Below are 21,578 nucleotides of genomic sequence, written 5' to 3' on the forward strand. Positions count from 1 at the left end.
CCCAGAAGGGGCTTCGAACCTGGGGCTGGCTGGCCACAGAGGGTTCCTGCCATCTGCTGGGCGAGATGCGAGGTCCTGGGGATTGTTCACACACACAAAACTTTTACGTTAAACCCAGATCCTGGGGTTAAGCCTGGTTTGCTTTCTGCCTGGCACATTTTCTCTGTTTGGCACCAGGCCTGGCTCAGGGGAGGGTGAAGGTAAGAATAGGTTGCCCTGTGACCCACAAGTGGTTACTGTTTGACAGATTCTGGAGCAAACATCTCCCATCTGTGTGAGATCAAAAAAGCAGTTTGTGGCTCTTGCTCCCTGCTGTGTTTATAGCCAACATTTGCTAAAGCTGAGGGCTGGGTACCACGTATGGGTCACGCCTGCTATGCCCCTGTTGCAGCCCACATGAACTCACTGTTAGTGGGCCAGACCTGCTCTCTTTTCCCCTCTTCCCTCCCACTCTTCTTCTAAGGAGGGAGTGGGGCCGAATAGGGTATCCCGGGTGGGCCACACCACTCCCTCCGTGTCTGCGCGTCTGCGTGCGCATAGGAGCAGGCTCCCAAATGTCCCCTTACGAATGTTCTTCCCTGGCTTCTCCCTCTTCTGCCTGTTAAAACACTGGGGTGCTGATCCTACTGCTGCGTCTCTGCCTCTGCGTTGGGGGTGGTTCACAGTGATTGTGGACAGAAAGCGTTCCCCAGGTGCTTAGCATCCCTGGGGTCACTTGAGTTCTGGGTTCAAAAGATGGAGCTTGAGAAGCTGGGGAGCCCCTGGGTGCCCATGGGTGTGACACTCCTGGTGAGGGTGTAGAGCAGCGCCTGCCCTCAGCAGGAGTCGGGGTCTGGGTAAGAGAGTCCCCTCTCCAGGAAGGCACCATGCAACCCCGGGAGACGGGATGGGTACATAAAGAGTCATACAGGGCATGGCAAGATGGCCTTAGACCATTAAGAGATGAGGGACTTTAGAGGAAGAGAGGTGGCTTTAGGATGGAGCGGGGGACTGCTATGGAGCGTCTAATGTTTCGTGAGGATGAGGAGGACTTTGGCAGAGGAAAGGGTGTTCTGGGGGAGGCAGAGGGCGCAGCATGTGGAAGCAGGAAGACGTGTGAGTGTGTGTGTGTGGGGTGGGGGTATGTCCGTGTGTGCGTTGGGGATGAGCCATTCTGGCTGAAGCCCTGGTGTGGGGGAGATAGTGGGAAATAAGCACTGGAAAGATGTCTTGTGGTCCACAGTGAAGAACCCTGAGGGCCAGGCCTGGGCCCATGGCCTTAGTTCTTCCGGCAAAGAAGAGTGGAGGTCAGGGAGGAGGCAGCTGCCTCGCCCTCTGTCTGCCCTTTTCTCATTCTCTTCCTGCGTACAGTCATCTGTCTAGAGTTGTCCCTTGTAGGTTAACTCACTGGTTTTAAAAACTCTTGCGGTTTTGTGTACACTTCCCTGCTGGCTCAGATGGTAAAGAATCCACCTACAACACGGGAGATCTGGGTTTGATCCCTGGGTTGGGAAGATCCCCTGGAGGAGGGCATGGCAACCCACTCCAGTATTCTTGCCTGGAGAATCGCCACGGGCAGAGGAGCCTGGTGGGTTACAGTCCATGGGGTCGCAAAGAGTCAGACACGACTGAGCAACTGAGCACCGCACACAGTGCCAAAGGGTTGCATGGGCTCTCCGTGGCAGGACTCAGTAATTTAGCCTTTATACCAGCGACATGCCCAAGTGTCTGTGTCTGGCCTGCATGTGGTGTTTGGAAGTGCTGCTGGTAAAGGTTGGTACATGGTAGGACTGGGGCCACATACCCAGTGGAGCGCACACCCAGAGTGGACCCAGTGTGAGGCTCCTGCCTCTTTCTCCCACTGTGTCTGAGACAGAACCAGGGTGGGATTGCTGGTGCTGAGAAGCCCGACACCCTCAGTCTGGTAGCTGAGCAACTTTCCAGTAAGGCAGTTTGGCCAGGTGGCGCTTGAGAGCCCAGCCAGCTCCTGGATTTTTATGACTCATAATTTTCTGCAACCAGCTGGATACTTTCCAAGGCGTGAACTTTGCTGTGTTTCCGGGAGAGTGACTACTGATTTAAAAACATGTTTCTGACCGGGGTGCAGTTTTCTTATTTGCTCTCACTTCCTAGGCCACAAGAGGAAAGGGCTGAGGGAGCCTGGGGTCAGGCAAGTGTCGATCGGCCAGCTCTTGACAGTGTTGGGACTAGAGTTCTCTTTACTGTGTGGAGCTCTGCCTCATCAGCAAGCCGAGACCGTAATTCCATACAGGGTTGTTGTAAGATGAAAGCGAAGTGAAGGTTGCTCAGTCATGTCTGAGTCTTGATGACCCCATGGACTATAGCCCACCAGGCTCCTCTGTCCTTGGGGGTTCTCCAGGCAAGAATACTAGAGTGGGTTGCCATGTCCTCCTCCAGGGGATTTTTCCGACCCAGGGATCCAACCGAGGTCTCCCACATTCCAGGCAGATTCTTTACCGTCTGAACCAGCAGGGAAGCCCTGGTTGTAAGATTAGGAGTAACACAAAGTGACGTATGCAGAAGGGGAATAATGACTGTTAGCTGTTCTTATTATTAATATTATTTAATTGAAATGTTTACTCTGCAGTGAATGTTTTCAAAGGTTAAGAATATAAGTACTGACAGCGTTTTGAGGGTGGGGGCTCTTACTTGGAGGGTGCGGGGCCCCACGCTGTGCAGTGCCTGGCAGGTAACACAAGTGCTCCGTGATGTTTTCAGTGTTGAACCGAGGCTGGCAGACAAATGGGGCATGTTTATACTGAATGCAAGCAGGACTCTGTCATCAGGAGCAGGAATGTGTCTCAAGCGGCCCATGGGACATGCCAGCACCCAGCACAGCCTCAGACGCTAGCTGGCACTCAGTGCCGCTTGTGGAGTGACCACACTAAGTTATTTTAGAGGAATGATCTCGAAATCATTCTAGAATACAGCCCTTCTTCCCAACCCAGCAATTTACCTTTTAAAAAATAGCCACTGCATTAGTTTCCTATTGTTGTTGTAAGAAATGACCACAAACTCGGTGACTTAAAACACTACCGATTTATTATCTTAATATTCTGGAGGTCAGCAGTCTGGTGTGGGTCTCACCTGGCTAAAACCAAGGAGTCAGCAGACTCTCTGGGGGCCCAAGGACAGAGCCGCTCCCCTCCTCTTTCCACTTCTGAGAGCCGCCTGCCTCCCTAGGCCGTGCCTCTGTCTTCACAACTGCATCGCTCCCACCTCTGCCTCTCTCGCATCTCCCTCTCTGACTTGCATCCTCCTGCCTCGCTCGTAAGGACCCCTGATTATGCTGGGCCCAGGTGGATAGCCCTCCATCGCAAGTTCTTTAATTAATCACACCTGCAAAGTCCCTGTCACCACATAAGATAACTTAGTCACAGATTCTGGGGATTAGAATATGTGTGTTCATCTGTGTGAACATGTCTGGGTGGCCATCATTCAGCCGGCCACAGCCACCCACAGTATTTTGGCCAGATTTACACAACCCTATAAATACCTGACTTTAGTTTAAGAGAAACTCCTCAACTACAGCACCAGGGTCCTTACTCACCTCTGTGTGACACTGCAGAGGACCTTTGTGTTTGTGTGGCCTGTGTGTGTGTCGGGGGGAGTGGGGGTGGAAAGAGTCATCGATGTGTGAAATGTGAGCCTCCCTCAAGAAGCTTATTATTGAAAAGACTTCTATGTGCTAAAGGTAACTTACAAATGGGGCAGAATCTGACCAGAGCTGGATTGGTCAATCAATGGAAAGTCTTAAATTCATAAGCGTTGAGAAAAAATGAGGGCCCGATTTAGACATATGTCCTTGAATATATTCAAGGAATGTTTAATATTTTCGTACATTTCAAAGTACTTCTGTCTCTCTTATTTAGATTGGACTTAGGCCATCATTAGTATCCAGGTGAGGTTATAGGAAACAGGTTCAGGGACCTGGAGCATTCTGGCTGGTCAGAGCAGAGCTGATGCCCAGGCCCAGAGGCTGGCATCATGCAGACAGTCTGCATGGGTGATGGGTGCATAGGTGAAGTGCACAGGTGAAGGAGTAGGTGCGTGCATGTGTGTGTATGTGTGTGGTGGGCATACATAGGTGTGAGTAGAGATTGGACGGGAGGCCTGGGTCCTGACTTCAGCCTCCACCTTCAGGCTTAGGAGTTAGGGGTTTATTCTGTAGAAAACTAGGAGCCATTTGAGCCGAGGGTGAATCGTGATGCAAAAGGCTTTGAGGATTAATCTGGCGGCAGATGGGCTGTAGGATGGAGCCAGGGAACTTGTGGGCGTCAGAGGGGTTTCCCTGCACTGTCCCTCCCTGAAAATACCTAGCGAAAGCCTCCCGTGCAGTTATCTTCTCTGAGAGTGGCATCGGCCGTGCTGAGGATTACCAGCGGTATTTTTATCCTGCTTGTCCTGGGCACTGGATGCGGGCTGCCAGCACGCCAGACTGCCTTTCCTGAGTAATGCCTCACACCACAGCCGTAGATGCCACACTGGTCCCCAGGAGAGGGTGAGTCTGCCCTCCCTGAGTCACATCTGGTACTGTACGCAGCCCGGCTGCTGGGAGTGTAAATCAGTAAGAGGGTTGTCCACACTGGTCTCATTCATGCTCTCTCTGGTCTCACCAAGTCCAGACCTCATTCCAGAGTGTCTGTGTGGTCTTAATAATGATCATAAACTAGCAGGTTCTGAGCACCTTCTGTGTGTGCCAGGCATTCGGGCTCCTAAGTACTATTATATGGATTATCTAACCCACTCCTCTTGAGAACAGATGAGGGAAACTCAGGTGCAAAGATGAGCTTAAATGACTACTTAGGTCAGCAGCAGAGTCAGAATTTTAACGGGAGTGCCCAACTCCAGAGCATCTTGACTGCTTCATCAGTATCACTTCCTGAACCAAATCTTTTTAAATCTTTTAAGCAGAATACGTTGGTTCATAATCAGACAGTGAGACTGCACTCAGGACCCCATGCTTGGCATGTTGGTGTTTGTAACCAGTTGCATTTGCTCCCCAGTGAGAGGAAAGGTCACTTGGGGCCCCCTGAGGTACCCACCTGTGCTCTGGAGTCCTGGGCCGTGCAGATTCATTCGTGGCCTGAGTTTCTCTCTGGATTGTCATTAGAGGCTGGAGCTTCTCCTGCTGCTGTTTTTTCGATTCCCTCCCGCTGCCCCCAGCCCATTGTCCACTTTGGGGCAACGTACCAGGGAGTCCTAAGAATATCTTAATTTCCCAGTGGGTGAAGATTGGAGGCTTGCCATCGAGGATATCACTCTTTTGCTTGTTTTCTCCTTTTACCTGTTAAATGGTTGCCGGGCTCCTGAGCCATGATAGATTCGAGTTCTAGCTCTTATTTTGACTTTGGGCAAGTGGTGTGACTTGTTGTGTGACTTTGGGCAAGTTACTTAACCTCTCTCTGCTTTAGTTCCTTCACTGTACGATGGACATAATAGTAGTACTTCCTTGAGTGAGGGGACTTCCCTGGCAGTCCAGTGGTTAAAACTCCAAGCTTCTAATGCAGGGGTTGTGGGTTCAATCCCTGGTCAGGAAAGAAAGAAAAGTAAGTGAGGTAATACACATAGAACACTTAGCACACAGCCTGGCATATAATAAACTCTCAGTAAATAAGAGAAGCTACAGTTATCATCATTATGCTGGTCTTCTGCTCCAGATGTTTGGGGAACCAGTGAAATTCACTGGAGAATGTCAGAGTGCCCGCTATTCAACAAGCTCCTGAGTGTGTTAGCATAAGAGTCTATACTTTTTAAATGGTTTCCAAAAAAATCCCTATAGTCTGGAAATGGCTTTTGAAGGAACATGAAGTTCTTAGCGTAGGAGACAACTTGAGGCCCAGAAATAAACTTCTTTCCTTACAGGGGACAGTTCCACTGTGCCAGCCAAGGGCTGCGTCTTCAGCCCCGCGTGGAGTCTGTGGTGAGCAGCCTGGACCAGGACAGGAGGCTGCCCTGTCCTGCAGCTGGGGGCTCAGTGGGCGGCTGAGGGTGGGAGCGGCAGTGGGCATCCTGTCTGCCTGGCTCTCCCCTCCTAGGCACACACTGGTGCTTGCCTGGCAGAGGGGGCCCCTGTTAGGGATATGGTGAAAGTTCTGGAATGGAGGACTAGATGATGGAGGTTAGATGATGATGGATTTATAGCCATTCAGTCTCAAGCGGTGGACCGACAGTGCACTGGTCATCTTAATGTGAGATGAGGAAACGCGGGAGGCAGCTGTGTGGCTGAAAACCTTGGGAAAGGCAGGAGGAAGGAGAATAGGAAGTCGGCATCTGACCCCATCCCACCCCTGGCCTGACCCCTTCATTAGCAGCCCTCAGATCATCCTGTTCTGGGTGAGCCAGTAAAAGGTGGTCACCTCAGAGCCCCCCCCCTGTTCAGCCCCTGCCTGGGGCCTCTGGGTAGTGGGCAGCTCTGTGCCTGGGAAGGTGCCCAACTCGGGGTCAGGAGCAGAGCTCTACTGAGGTGTGCTCACCCCAGTGCCAGCTTTGGTGGACTGCTCTAACTCCAGTGACCTTTCCAGATTTCCTGGGACAGTTGAGGTTATGTTTTACTCTGTTGCCCTAGAATCGGGGTCAACACGCTTCCCTGAAAGAACCAGATAAGGGGATATTTTAAGCTTTGTGAGCCATAGTTCTCACTTGCAACTACTCAACTTGGTGTTATAGCTTAAAACCAAATCAAACCAAAAAACCCAAACAGCCGTAGGTAAGACATATCAATGAGCTGTTGACAATACCTAAAGGAATGAGCAGTAATCTGTGTTCCAGCAAATGCTTATTTAAAAAAAACAGGCAGCAGGACTGGCTTTGTCCCATTGGTTTGCTGACCCCTGATCTAGAAGGGCACCAGTCATATTACATCTCTTAACTTCTGGTTCAGAAAAATGTGATCACTGCACTTACTACGTTATTCTAAACTAGGATCCTGTTTTTGGGGAAAGTACCCATTAATTGTTTGTCTTTTAACACAGGGCCAGCATTAGACCTGCCTGTGCCAAGTGATTTTCTCACCACTTCCTGAGAAGGGCAGTTGAGCTTCTTTCCCGAAAGAGGGAGGGCCATGTTCCGTCTTCCTGGTGGCCTGGTAGGGGCAGTTGTCTTCTGATGAAGGACAGTGGCTAAATGAGGGTGTGGAGAGGCGTTATTTATAGCTTTCTGATCTGCCATCCAGCCCTCTGCCCATCGCACCCAGGACAGACACTTGAGGGACGTGGGATAGTTCCTTTAAATCACTTGCTTGTATTTTTCATCTTAACAGTAGATATTGAAGATTATTTTTTTTGTAACTTATTTTCTATTATAGAAGTAGTGTATGTTCTTTGTTGAAAACTTTAGGAAATAAAGCAAATGAAGAAAGTAAAAAGAATTTTATTACCCCACCACCCAGAGAAGGCCTGTTTTGCATGTTTGCTATCTATCACCCATCACCCTTCTTTCAAACTTCTTTCCTCCTCCTTCTATCCTTCCAAAACAAAGGATAATATTGTTGTGTAACCTGCTTCCTTCCTACGTGGGAATATATGGTAAACTTTCTTATTTGCCAATAAACACCTTTCATAGTGTCACTTTAAGTGGCTGCACAGCAGTCCATCTGTGGGTGTACCACTATTTATGCAGCCAGCCTTAGTGTTGTGATTTACGTTCTTGTGGCTGAATTATCACACATTCAATGTTAAGGAAATGCAGTTTGACAGAATTTGGCAGGATGCTTGGATAACTCCCAGAAAGGATGGCCTGGGAGAGCGACAGGGAAAGGGGACTTTGTCGTAGACACTCAGGCTGGGGTATTCCAGAGGTCACTTATAGCTGTGGGGCATGAATGACCCTAGTAGCCCGTTCCCCATTGTGGAAGCTTGGCTCACCAGGTCTGGCTGGGACTGACTGAGAGCGGAGGGGTAGGTACGAGGTGGGGTTGGAGCGGGGCACAGGCTCTTTTTCTCTGTCTCTTTTCCTGGGTTCTTCTTCCTGTTTTCAGTTGGCTTTGAAAATTGATGTGTGTTAGGATATTTCTGAACCTGCTGATGAATGGGCCCTCAGGCCGGACCTCACTAGGGCCAGTCTGAGATACTGGCCCCTGGGGTGTGATTTTAAAGGCCAGCATGAAGGGCACATCTACAGAAGTTCATGGATTTGGGCTTCAGAGGTTTAAGTCTTTTCTGTAACACACACACTCTTATCAGTCCTTGGAGGAAACAGTCCCCTGGTGTTTTCATTTTCTAAGAGGGAAAGCAAGAAGGAAAAATTTCAAGCATGTAAAGGAACTTTCCAGTGTCCATGCAGACTAAAAACTGTTCTTGCCCAAAGTGAAAAAAGATTACCCTTGGCCACCTGTGAGCCCCCATCTGGGCCTCCTGGAGGTCACTAAATGGTCTTTTCCCAGGAACACTAAGTTACAGTCTTGAGATTCCTTTGGTGACTGTCTCCTTTTTCAGTTTCTTGAGGAAGAGGAATGGGGAAGGAAGGGGGCAGTGGAAGGTTTCCACTTAGGGACAAAGCCAGACTTTTAGGGAGCAGCAGGGAGAAGCTTTGAGGAAAGGGTCTCTGTTTAGACTTCTGTCTGGCCTTGAGTGTGGGCCACCTTGGTTCCTTTTTCCCTAGTCTTCCAGGACAGGATTCTTAAGGTAAGTTTCCAGGACCAACAGCAGCAGCAGGTGGGAATCTATTAGAAATGTAGGTTTCCAGGTTCCATTTCAGACCTAGAGAATCAGAAACCTGGGGTTGGGGAGCAGCAAGCTGTGTTTTAGCGAGTCTCCTGGGTGATTTCTGATGCCCCGCTAAAGTGTGAGAACTCTACCTCAGACAAGGCTCCTAGGAGACCTTTGATTCCATGTGTAGATTAAAAGCTACAAGGAGGTGTGAGCCTGTCCCAGAAATGGTAGGCTTTCTTAAATCTTGGGGGGACCAGCTGAGTTCATTTCTGTCTGCTCTGTGTCAATGTGGTGTGAGTTGCTGGCGACATGGAGAGGAGACCACAGGTGTGGTCTGTGCCCTCCTTTGGCTCACAGCTCAGTGCGGGGGACCCACAGGAGATTTAGAGCACAGTCACTGCTACCTGGGGATGGAACAAGGAGCTGTGGAGGGATGTGGGTGGGCTTTGGGGATGGGACATGCTGAGGAGAACATCCCAGAAGAGGTGCTGTTTGCACTGAGGTCTGGTGAGAAGGAAAGACGTGCATTCTTGCACAAGAAAGCGGGGGTTGGGGGGCAGAGAGATCAGTTAGGGGCTGCTGTGGTTGCCCAGCTGGGAGCACCTGGGGGGGGTTAGGAGAGGTGGTCGCAGTCCTCAGGATGGGGATCCTGGGTAGGCGGGTAAGGGGAGTGAAATCAGTTCCGGATGTGCTGAGCTTGATATCCGTGGGCCACTGGGTGACGTGCATGCAGCAGCCGAGGCTTGAAGCCTGCTCGGGAAGGCTTGTGAGTGAGCTTCACACACACTCCCCAAGACAAAGGGCTTGCTGTGCAGCTTGCTTTGGGGTCCTTACACCAGGCATCCCATGGCTTCCAGGCCAGCTCAGGATGGGAAGAGATCATAGGAGGGTGTGCTCGCTTTTAGAGAGACAGACTCTGTTTATGTTGGTATGTATTTTGTATCCCCGCATGAGGTATGTATCCCTGCATGGGGATATGCCACGCGGCTTGTGAGATCTTAGTTCCCTGAACAGGGCTTGAACCCAGGCCACTGCAGTGAAAGCGCTTAGCCCTAACCACTGGACAGCCGGAGAAGTCCCATTTATTTTTAAAAAGAACACAGCTCATTGTCCTGCTGATACATCTTACTGTAACTGGCCAGGTAGGCATCACTTGGTGGATTTTTTTTTTTTTTCAGTTCTGGAGGCTAGGTTTGAAGGCCTTCACACCACAGGTAGTTTCCAGCTAAAGGATCTCAGAGTCTGTTTTTCAGCGTGAATGAAGGCTCGTGGGGAAGGTCAGAGAGTGAAGGTTCAGCAGGAAGATTTCCTCTCGGAGTGTGAGGATTCTCATGTCAGGGGGCGCTGGCTGTGCTTCTTTCTCAGTGTCTGCCCCTGGGGAGTGGTGAGCTGCATTTGTTCCAGTTCTTTCTCTCTAAACAACAACTTTGTTTACTTCCTTTATAGCCCATTAGCATGTTAGACTGGAAAAGGGGCCTGGAGACCCCCTCCTGGCCCCCACCCACCCGCAGCGCCCTCCTGGGGAGGTGAGCAGTGCGCTGTGTCCGTGGCTGGGCTGGCTGGGCTCCCTGGCTTTGCCGCTGCTCAGCTGCCTCCCCTGCAGCTGATCCTCGCGTGTTAGTCTCAGTTGGCCTCTGGTTGTCGCCGTGGTGGCCGTGCCCATTATAGATGTGTGTGCATGCCACTGCAGCTGTGAGCACTGGGGCCAAGGGCAGGTTCATCCCAGGACCTGCACAGACTAGTCCAGAGCACCAGGGGGGAACTGTGTTGAGAAAATAGACCGAATGACTTTATTTTAGTGCTGGTGCCTTAGTGGGCGCCCCTGAATGTGAGTGCCCACCCCCCACCCCCACTGCTATATTCACTGGTGCTCGCTCAGAGGAGAGTGGGCGGCACCCAGGTTGTCTGGGTGCATGGTGCCAAGTGGGTGAGGAGCCTGAAAATACCCTTCATCCCTGTATTGTTCCTCAGCAAGGTCCCCCAAACCCGTTTAAGAACCAGCAGGGTGAAGCGGGCTGGGGTGAGGGCTGTAATACTTGAAGCTGAAATTGTGATGAGGATAAGATTTGAAACTTGTGGTTAATGTGCTTTCGGGGCTTTTGATTTTATTTACCTAAGATCCTGATGAAAATGCCTGCTGGTGTAGCTGAGTGCCTGGTGCCTGTGCATTCCTGCAGGGGTTTTGCACCAACATTCAGGATAGCTGAACTCTGAGTCGCGTTGGGGTTCTGGTGTATTAGAAGTAGGATTTATGAGAGCCAATTTTTGAAAATCAGAAGGTGAACACAGTTCTGGAAAGGTATTTCCTCTGGCAGTTGTCCACCTTCCCATCCCTGCTCCTTGAGGGTAGACATTCCTTTGTCAAAAAATACCCGGTATTGACTAAGGTTTGAATGTTTCACTTTGTATGTAGCAGAGCAGCATGTGGGGAGGTTTGGGGGCAGTGGTCCCTGCACGTTAGATAAATAATCCTCAAGGGGGCTGGCATGGGCTGCGATTTTGAAATATGCGTCTACCTACGAATCTGTTCACGAAGCCAGACTGTTTATGAACAGGGTCTGTTAACGTGAGAAGAGGCAGTATTGCCCCACAGTAGTGGGAAGGTGTATTTCCGTGATGTCATTGCCGTGTGGATGGAACCTGCCTTCCCAGGGGACTGGCTCTAGTCCTCCTCCTCCATGACGGCACTCGCTGTCCAGGGTGAGACAGGCACCCATGGAAAGTTCTCCGGTATGAGGATGCAACCATGCAGGCAAGAAATAAGGCATAGCGAATTAATTTTTCATGTGTACTTTTTAAAGATGACATATTTATTTGCCACTTTGAAAGTGGAATATGTGAACTAAAAGTAATGAAATACAGTTAGGAAAATAGTGAAGGAGACTGTTATTACTTATATTTCCCAAATGCAGGAATTTAATTTTTAAAAAATGGTCAGTTTATTTAACATTTTTTTTTCTCTTTTGAATTTTTTAAAAATCATCATTGTGATGTAGGTGTCATCCTGGCCCATCAGGTACTATGCTAAGGGCTGACATACTTAGAAACCAAAAGAGTTAGGACTGGACTCTGGTGGTTCCAGACCTGCCTCTTCAGAGTGCAGGACCATACCTGGGTATTTCACAGTGAGCTCCCCCATCAGTGCAGGGGGCCATTCAAGCTAGGCAGGGGAAATTGGCCAAAAAACCCACTTATCAGCTTTGCTCTAGCAAAACTTTAGTTATGTGGTTATGATAACTTGGATGAGAAATTTAGTAGAATTAGTTTTAAGCCTAAAAACAGAATGAAATAGGTCTATCAGTTAGCAGACAAGGTGAGGTTTTGGACTTATCGAGGCTTGTGGCCTGTGAGGTGCTTCCCCGGTGGCTCAGTGGTAAAGAATCTGCCTGCAATGCAGAAGCCACAGGAGACGCGGGCAGATCCCGTGGAGGAGGGCATGGCAACCCACTCTAATGTTCTTGGCTGGAGAATCCTGTGGACAGACGAGCCTGGCGGGCTGCAGTCCATGGGGTCCCAAAAGAGTCGGACACAATTGAAGCGACTTAGCATGTGTGCTCGTGGCCTATGAGAGTCTCCTGCTTGGTTATCTGGGTTGGATTTAGAGGTGAGCAAGGGGAAGATCTGTTTCTGGGGACTGCTGCAGCAGTGGGGTATGGTAGATGGTCCTGGGACCACCTGCAAGGGTCCTTCTGAACAGATGGGGCTGGGGCCCCGGCCTCTGCCATTGCGTGTCCCTGATGTCTTTTTCAAAACCTCTCTCTTTGTGAGTGAAATGTGTCATGGGTGGGACCGGGGGCAGGGCAGCTGTTTAGAGCTGGCACCAGCTGCATTTGAGCTCTGATTACGTGATCTTTTCCCAGTCCTGGACATTCGGTCTGTGGGGCTCACACTTGTTTATTGCCATAGGAGCAGGAGCCCAGAGTGGAGCCCCGGGTGTGAAATAGCACTGGGTGATGGGCAGGGCTAGCTTCCCCCCTCTTTCCCGTCTCCCTCAAGGGTATGGTCACCTTCCAGAAACCTCCTTGGCTGTGATTAGGGTACAGGAGGTTCATTTGTGTCTAATCAGTGCCTCCCTGTGGGAGTGCCTTGGTGTCTGTGGACTGAGCGTTTGGAGCTGAATGGCCTTAGCCAGTTCCTTAACGCCTCTGACTTTGGTTTTCTCCTTTGTGAAATGGGGGCAATAATATCCATGTCATTAGGTAGCTTATAAAGATTAAAAGGAGATGGAGTGTGGAAAGCACCCCAGCCTAGTGTCTGGGAGCTGTCTTCCTATGAAGGTGAAGGGGTCTTTGAGAGCAGGTTGGGTGGGTCATCTTAACTTTCCAGGCTCCTGTGTGTTTGTGGGTTTCTCTTCTTTTAAGTAAAGGTAGCTGTGCCCATGCTTAGAAGCCGAGCGGATCCCTGCAGGTGTCTCTGGACTGACGGGCTGCTTCCCCGTGAAGGGCGGACAGGAGCGAGCCTGCGTCTTTGAAGTCCCAAGGGTTCTGATTGAGATCCTTGTCAGTGCTCTCGCCTGGCCTTCCCATCTGCACTTCTGTTAATTAATCTGATGAGAATCCTGAAGGTGTCTCTGGGACGGTCCCCTCCCTCTTGCTGGCCCAGCCCTGCGTCCAGGGTGTAGCTGCACTTCTGGGCCTCCTTGTGTTTGTTCCCAGGTTTGTTCCTGTGGGTCTCCTGCCCACTGTACCTTCACACCGATCCTCTTGTCTCTGGGACTCCTGGTGGATCCCAGCTCCTCCCTGCCCCCTGGCCAGAGTGCTCCTTCCCACCCTGGAGTCTCCAGCTCCTTTCTTTTTCCTGTTTTTTCTTCAGCGGCACCCCCTCATTTTAGCTTATCTTACCCTTCCTAGCAGCACAGCCCCAGGTAGGTCTTGAGCAATGCCTGGGAGATTGCCAGCACCGCCCCACCCTGTGAGGCATGCTGTGTGCACTGGCTTTCCACTTCTTCACTGCTGACATAAAGAAACGCGCTTTATGCTGCGACCCAGTGGAAAGGAGAGAACAGCCCGCACGCGCGTGGAGGGGACCCAGGTTTCAGGCCAGGCCCTGCCGGCCTTGTTCCTGCACAGTGTCCTATATCATGTTGCTGGTTTTAAATGCTGGTTAGGATTTTCCGAGAGCATTGCCTGAGTGTGGGGAGGGATTGTGGCTGTCCCTTGGTGGGCGTCTTCAGAGGCTTCAGGGCAGAGCAAGAGTGCCTGGGCACGGACAGACAGCCCCTGAGGATTGGGGTTGAGGGCCCCAGAGCCCTGCAGGGAGGAGTTCCCTCCCCAACCTATAGTCTAAATCAGGGACTCCCAGATTCAAGTCCTAGTTCTGCTACTTGGTGGCTGAGCAGCTTTAGCTAAATCCCTTCACCATGTGCCATGAGGTGAGGAAACATGGGCCTGGTGCGCGGCCCCAACTCCACAGACCCTCTCTCTGCTCAGCGCCCTGCAGCATGGGGAGCCACTCAGTCTGCCCTGAGCCCTGGGCCCTCCCTGCCTCTTTCTCTCAGTCAACCCAGAAGGGGAGGTCACTGGAAAAACCAAACAGCCAGAGTTTGGGGTAGAGGGGGTCCGTGTGAGTGTGACCCTGTGTGGGGCGTGGAGCTCCCACCCTGACTTGGCCCACCCCACTCTCTTCCAGCCCTGAAGGATGGCTGCCATGTTGGGGGACGCCATCATGTTGGTCAAAGGCTTTGCCAAGCTGACCCAGGCGGCCGTGGAGACCTACCTGCAGCACCTGGGCCTCGGCGGGGAGCTCCTCGTGGCGGTCAGGGCCATGCAGTCCACCGCCACAGAGCAGGTCGGCATGGTCTTTGGGCAGGTGCAGGTAAGGAGGCTGCTTGGCGGTGGGAGGGGCCCTGGACTTGGAGGTCTTGGTGAAACCAGGGGGTGTGCCAGGACACCTCCAGGATGGCCATCTCCTTGTGGCCAAGGCCAGACAGCCCAGTGTTTAGCGTAGCCCACGTCCTTCTGGCTGTGAGGGGGAGGCTGCCGCTGTGTGACTGGAGTTTCAGTTATAGGAAGCTTCACAGATCTGGGAAGAACCCTAGGAACATGAAGCCCAGCACGCTCTCCAGTCTGACCAGTAACTCACCAGCACTTACCCTGTGCCTACTGGTGCCAGGCACGGGGTGCAGAGGGGAGAGACAGGCCCCGCCCTGCCAGGGGCTGCCTGTGGTTTGCTCTGTTCACTCTGCCTGGCCTGGGTTCAGTTCCTGGGCCTGTCCTCAAGGTACTGAGGAGAGGCCTTTTTAATGTGGGGAATTAAAAAATGCCACAAAGATGAAACTCACGGTCCCCTGTGTTCTTAGGAGAGGCAGCTGGAAGGATCCCAGTATATCTGGAAGGCCAGATACACTTCCTTCTCTGAAGCAAACAAGTACTTTATAAGACAGAGCACCTTCTGCCTGTCCCTCTGGCTTCCGTTAGCGTTTCTTTCTTGGGTCAGCTTTGTAAAGCGACGCGAGGTCTCCCATGTGTGGGTGGGTGGGGCAGGCACATGTTGTTGGACGTTGTGCCTCAGCATCAGTGTCACAGGCTCGAGTGTCAGCAGGTCTTCTGGGGCTTCGAAACCCTTGCCCCTCCCCGCCACCCACCCCACCCCTCCTGGCTGGGCTGGGGTCTCTGGGAGCTGACTCGGGAGCCCTGCCGCTTTCCAGGGCAGCAGCCTCACCTCCCGCCTCGCTCTTGTCCCTCCTATTGTCTCGTGCTGAGACCTCGACGAATTACTGTCCAAGGGGAGGGCTGTAAGCAGAATGGAGCGCTGGAGCCGTGGTGGTCAACAGGGTTGCTGTGGCAGAGCGCCACCCACCGTGGCATCCCCCACGTGGTCCACACCCCGTTCCTGACCGTCTGAGGGCGTGGGGAGGGTCTGCGTGTGCTTGCATGGACGTGTGTGCACTCACGTGTGCCTGGGCACGTGTGTTGGGAGCTGTGCTGTGAGGGAGCCCCGCTGCCGCTCCTCTTCCATCTCTGCCCTGTCCTTCTAGACAAGGACACGCACACTCCTCCAGGCTCTGGGCCTCCCCTCTGGCCAGTCTCAGGTTAGGATTGCCAGCCTCCCCTCCTGCTCTCTGAGGTCCAGTGGTGATACCGTGTCTCTGTCTACACAGACGCCTTCACCTCGCAGAGGTCTTCACTCCTGTGGTCTCTTACGAGCCTCACCGTTGTCCTGGGAAGGGTGCAGGCCCAGATGCTTACCCCCTTTTCAGATGGGGAAACTGAGTCTCAGCAGTCTGATGCGGTCGTTGATTGACATGACCGGAATCCTGTGTCCTCTTCACACGCTGTCTCTGCCTGCGCTCCCTCTGCTGAGGCGGGGCTGTGCCCTGGCTAGTGAGGAGCCATCGCCTTCCTGTTGGGCGTTCGCCTGTGGAACACCCGAAGTGAAGTTGTCCGACTCACTTGAGCCTCCTAGGAGAGAGGAGCGTGTAAGGTGTGGGCAGGCCTCCCTCAGAGGCGAGGGAGCCCTGGCTCCCCGCCCGCCCCTGCCCTCCTCGGACAGGCCGGTTCCTGGTCCTGGGAGGAGACCAGGCCACGCACCAGCACAGCCAGTCAGCGGTAGGAGGGAGTGATGGCCCCCCCGGCCTGGAAGGAGGCACTGCGCGGCAGTCTCCAGCGTGCGCCACTCTGCCTCTGCATACGAGGAGGGGTGGAGGGCCAGATACCCCAGAAGCCGCTCTCCCTCTGCTTCCTCAGGGGGTTTGCTCGCTTACTCATTCAGCAGACACTCACTGAGCCTGGTCCCCTTGAGACGCTCAGGTCCCTTGACTTCCGCATAATCAGGTCATGGTAACGCAGGGCTGCTGGCCAGCAGGGGAGTTACAGGAGTTACATGGCTCGTGGGACCCTGCCCCAGACTCCCTCTTTCCAGGGCCTCCCTGGCCACTTTGAGAGGTGCCTCTTGATTCCAAATACAGCTCATTTCTTCTCTGAGGAAGGTGCTGCCAGGTGGCCTTGGGGCAGCCGGTGGGGCCAGCCTTGGCTCCAGGTCCTTGCTCTGCCTGGTAGGCCATGACCAGGTTATTTCAGCTCTCTCAGCCTCAGTTTCTCACTTAGAAAGAGGACAATTCTGAAAGAGATGGGAATACCAGAGCACCTGACCTGCCTCCTGAGAAACCTGTATGCAGGTCAGGAAGCAACAGTTAGAACTGGACATGGAACAACAGACTGGTTCCAAATAGGAAAAGGAGTACGTCAAGGCTGAATATTGTCACCCTGCTTATTTAACTTCTATGCAGAGTACATCATGAGAAACGCTGGGCTGGAAGAAGCACAAGCTGAAATCAAGATTGCCGGGAGAAAGATCAATAACCTCAGATATGCAGATGACACTACCCTTATGGCAGAAAGTGAAGAGGAGCTAAAAAGCCTCTTGATGAAAGTAAAAGAGGAGAGCGAAAAAGTTGGCTTAAAGCTCAAAATTCAGAAAATGAAGATCATGGCATCTGGTCCCATCATTTCATGGGAAATAGATGGGGAAACAGTGGAAATAATGTCAGACTATTTTTGAGGGCTCCAAAATCACTGCAGATGGTGACTGCAGCCATGAAATTAAAAAACGCTTACTCCTTGGAAGAAAAGTTATGACCAACCTAGATAGCATATTGAAAAGCAGAGACATTACTTTGCCAACAAAGGTCCGTCTAGTCAAGGCTATGCTTTTTCTACTGGTCACGTATGGATGTGAGAGTTGGACTGTGAAGAAGGCTGAGCGCCGAAGAATTGATGCTTTTGAAGTGTGGTGTTGGAGAAGACTCTTGAGAGTCCCTTGGACTGCAAGGAGATCCAACCAGTCCATTCTGAAGATCAGCCCTGGGATTTCTTTGGAGGGAATGATGCTGAAGCTGAAACTCCAGTACTTTGGCCACCTCATGTGAAGAGTTGACTCATTGGAAAAGACTCTGATGCTGGGAGGGATTGGGGGCAGGAGGAGAAGGGGACGATAGAGGATGAGATGGCTGGATGGCATCACTGACTTGATGGACGTGAGTCTGAGTGAACTCCGGGATATGGTGATGGACAGGGAGGCCTGGCATGCTGCGATTCATGGGGTCGCAAAGAGTCGGACACGATTGAGCGACTGAACTGAACTTTCTTCCACTGGTGGGCATGTCTTATCTGTCTAGATCCCACAGTATCTTACCAAGCTGGGAGTGAGAAGGCTTTGGGGTTTGCTGCTGTTTCTGCAGGATCTACAGGCAATGCTCTGTGTGATGAATCCATTTCAGAGAATCCTGGATTCAGGGAATCCAGGCCACTGACCTCCCTTCAGGAGTTGGTGCTGTTCTAATTATAGCCTTCTCAGCACTGTTCTCTTGGCCCTGTCTGTGCCTCACGTAACTCTGTGACTGGGGGGAGCCCTATTTTCAGAGAAGGAAGCGGCAGAGAGGGGTCAGGAACTTGCCAGGCCACTAGGGGTTCAGAAGTGGAAAGACCCTGGGCCTGAAGCTCAAGTCTCAGCACCTGTTAATAGGGAGACCTGGTGTGTCACCCTCCTTGCCTGCGCTGTGTGCCCCCTGGTTCAGGAAGAGCCGGGCCTGGTTCTGGCTGTGACAAGCCCTCTGGCGAGAGCCCCTGAGGGGGCACCCAAGGCTGACTGGCGGAGATGCAGCAAGGCACTGGCCTTGGGAGGCAGGGCGGGCCTACCTGTGTGCCGCCCTCCCCTCTGCTGGTCAATGGTCACGCTTTTACTTTGCAAAGCTTTCCCCATGTTTTGCCCTGGCTTGCCCTCTCCAAAGCCCCTGGTAGCCTCTCCTTAGTCCAGATTTACAGGTGAGGCGCGTACTCCAGGCTGGTGGTCACTCACGTGGTCCGGTCTGGGCACCCCGCAGGGGCTACGTGCGACTGGCTTGCCTGGCCCACAAGGTGGGAGCTTGTGTGGAATCTGGCCCTCCTGGATCCCAGGCTGCTGCTCACCTCTAGAACGGGCCATGGGGTGACACGGTAGAACCCCCTGGAGGGTGTGCTGTCCTGGGTGGAACAGGGTGCACACAGGGATTTGCTCCTGGTTGCCCTCTTGCTCCTCTCATGCCAGCTTTTGTTTCCTGCAGGGTCAGGAGAAGCCTGAAGACTATTACTCCGAGAGCCTCGATGACCCTGAAGGAGCATTCCACTTCTCAGGGATGAGGGCCGAGAGCACCTCTGAGGATGTCTCTGCAGCCTCCTCCCCGGAGCAGTCACCTCCGCCTTGGGCTCACGCTGCAGGCAGCGAGGGCCCTGCTCCTGCATATGCTGCCAGCGGACCCTTTCGGGAAGGCGGAGTCCCGGGCCAGGCCACCTCCCCTCTGGGCAGGGTGAACGGGAGGCTCTTCGCAAGTCCCAGAGACCCATTCTCTGCCTCGGGCCTTCAGCGGAGGGTCTACCACCAGGACCAGTCGTCCATGGGCGGCCTCACGGCTGAGGACATTGAGAAGGCCCGGCAGGCCAAGGCTCGCCCCGAGAGCAAGCCGCACAAGCAGACAGTGCGTGCAGGAGGCCCCTGGGGTGGGGCTGGAGTGGTTCCCACAGTCCTGCTGTGTCAGGCGCAGCCTCTGGGGACACTGTCCAGGTCTGTGGCCTGGAGTTTCAGGCACACGGAGGCCTCTTGTGGGTGGAGTGTGCTGCTCTTGGGGTGGAGAGGGGCTGTGAGGGCAGCATGGACCCTGAAGCTTGGTCCTGTCTCTGGTCACTGATGCCATGAAGGGCTCTTTCTCTTCTCCCTCTAGCTCAGTGAGCATGCTCGCGAGCGGAAGGTACCAGTTACACGGATTGGGCGGCTGGCTAACTTTGGAGGTAAGGTGCCAGTCCTGGCGAGAGGAGCTGAGGTTACCATGGGGCTTGCATGAGGCGGGAAGGATGGGGACCCAGGGGTGTCCTGGGGAGGGTGGTAGCTCCTGTGTTCGCCATTCTTTGATGTTTTCCATGAATGTGAAAACATTCATGGGATCCAATGTGATTGTGAGTGATCCAGTCGCTACCTCAGCTCACCCCTGGGGATCAGTGGGGTGTGGCTGATGCTGTGCTGTGACTGTGGCTTTGCTTCTTGGGGGGCAGCGTCTGCAGCATCAGCTTCTCACTCAGGCCTCTGGAGGCCCTGCAGAGAGGAGGCGGGACAGTGGGGCTGCTTGGCTCCGGGACACAGTGGTTTTGCCCAGTCCTTTGGGGAGCCATTTGCTGATTCCCACGGGGCTGCGGGGTGCAGTAGAATGATATCAAGGTGTATTGACCCTGAGCTGCTGCTGTCCCTTTTAATACACTATAGAATTGTAAGTTTGTCCTTTCCTTTGGGAGTTTGTGTGCAATACACCTGTGCTCTCTTTGTCCATATTGGAGGATCATCTTATAATGAAGATTCACAGCAGTTGTATCTGCTTTTGTGACGTGTTGTCTATCTGGTGCTTATTCGCTGACCAAAATATTTCTGTTGAAAGTGCCATCCTTTGCAATGCTTCTACTTGAAGATGGAATGACTTCTCTAAAGCTTGCTCGTCCTTAGTAGGTTCTCCATTCATACTTTAATGAAAGTATGGTATTAGTAGGGCAGTCAGCTCCGGCAGCTTGATTGACATACCCTCGCTGGGCAAGTGCAAGGCTGTGTGTGGCAGAGGTCTCACGGGCTCCTGTCGATGCCAGTGCTGACTAGTCATGAAGGCCCACTCACCTGTCTGAGCTGTTACTGCCGCCTTTTGCTTTCTTGGTCTGTGCGTCTCCCCTCCTGTAGACTGTACATCAGGCTCGCTTTTCTCCCTGGCTGCTCTTCTCTTTTGAAAACCCATCTTCCTCCTTGTTCAAAATTGGCTCTGTTTTCCTGGCCCTCTGGGAGCTGGCCTGATGGGCCAGGGGGCTTTAACACTGAACAATGGTTGGCTGTCCACGTTATGTTCAGAGCAGACCAGGTTAATTGGATAGAATTATCCCAACTCTGAGGTTTCTTCCGTAACTATTATCTTAAAATTTGACATCTGCTGCTACTTATCTTTTCCAGAATCTGGCATCCAGTGTCATCTGAGTTTTAGTACAAAATTATTGCTTCATTTCACATTTATGGGCTAGCAGTTCCTCATAGAACATTGCACCCCCCCCCCCCGGGTGCCACTACCAGAATGGGTTTGAGAGTCGCTGCTCTGATGGTGTCCAGCGGTCCTCATGCCCAGAAGACACGGCACTTCCCTGCTTTGCTCAGTGGCTGTTAGTTGGGATGTTTATTATCATTCATATTGAGTGGAGGTTCTCTTCTCTCCTCCATGAGTCTGAGGGCAGGAACCGTTCTCTTCTTGCTCTGTAGTTTTTCTCTGTAACCTGTAATCCTCTTCCCCTCACTCCAGACCAGAGCTCATCACAGAACCCTGTTGCCGGAAGGCTGAGTTTGACTGACATAGTTTAGAATGGGCGTAAGCCTCTCTTTCTCTCTCTCTCTGTCTCTCTCTCGTCTTTGCGGGGGTGGAGTAGTAGAGGACCTGTTTGGGAAAGCGGTCAGGATGAACGTCGTGATGGCCGATTAGAATTTGATGGAAATCGTGGTGAAGCCAGAAAAAGTCAAGCCCTTTTGGGTGGTGGGTTAAGGACAGCAGACTGAAGTGAAAGCAGTGGTAGAGGAAGGTGTGTAGGACAAAAAGATAACTTCCTTCAAATCAGGGTGCAGGGCTTCCCTCAGGGTGTGGGAGACATGGCCACCAGAGGGAGCTGGGGTTGGGTGAGCAGAGGCCCTGGTCTCTGTAGGGGCTTTGCTCCAGAGCCTCTTGAGCCCTTGCTGACAGCTGCCTGGTGCCCACAGCCCTCCTTCAGAGTCTCTGCTGAAGATTTGCTCACAGCTGTGAGTTGCTCATGCTGTCCATGCAGTTGGCAGCTCATGTTTCAGGACTGGAGGTGGCAGGATGGGAGCAAAGAGGAGCCAGGTCTGGAAAGAATGTGCTGTTCTGGCCCCAGAGGTAAATTCTGGACCTTCTGTCCTATCCAGAGG

The 21,578-nt window shown here is 52.5% G+C and overlaps 1 protein-coding gene across 1 annotated transcript in view; it reads left to right on the forward strand.

Moving 5' to 3' along the window:
* COQ8A (coenzyme Q8A) overlaps positions 1–21,578 on the forward strand; it is a 46,545-nt gene that overhangs the window by 7,844 nt on the left and 17,123 nt on the right. The window contains exons 2-4 of the mRNA XM_052654247.1: positions 14,280–14,465; positions 18,691–19,101; positions 19,345–19,411. Coding sequence (XP_052510207.1) covers positions 14,289–14,465; positions 18,691–19,101; positions 19,345–19,411 — 655 coding nt within the window. The 5' untranslated portion in view covers positions 14,280–14,288. The remainder of the gene's footprint in view (positions 1–14,279; positions 14,466–18,690; positions 19,102–19,344; positions 19,412–21,578) is intronic.

This window comes from Budorcas taxicolor, chromosome 16, assembly GCF_023091745.1.
Source record: "Budorcas taxicolor isolate Tak-1 chromosome 16, Takin1.1, whole genome shotgun sequence".
In the NCBI taxonomy this organism is placed as follows: Eukaryota; Metazoa; Chordata; class Mammalia; order Artiodactyla; family Bovidae; genus Budorcas; species Budorcas taxicolor.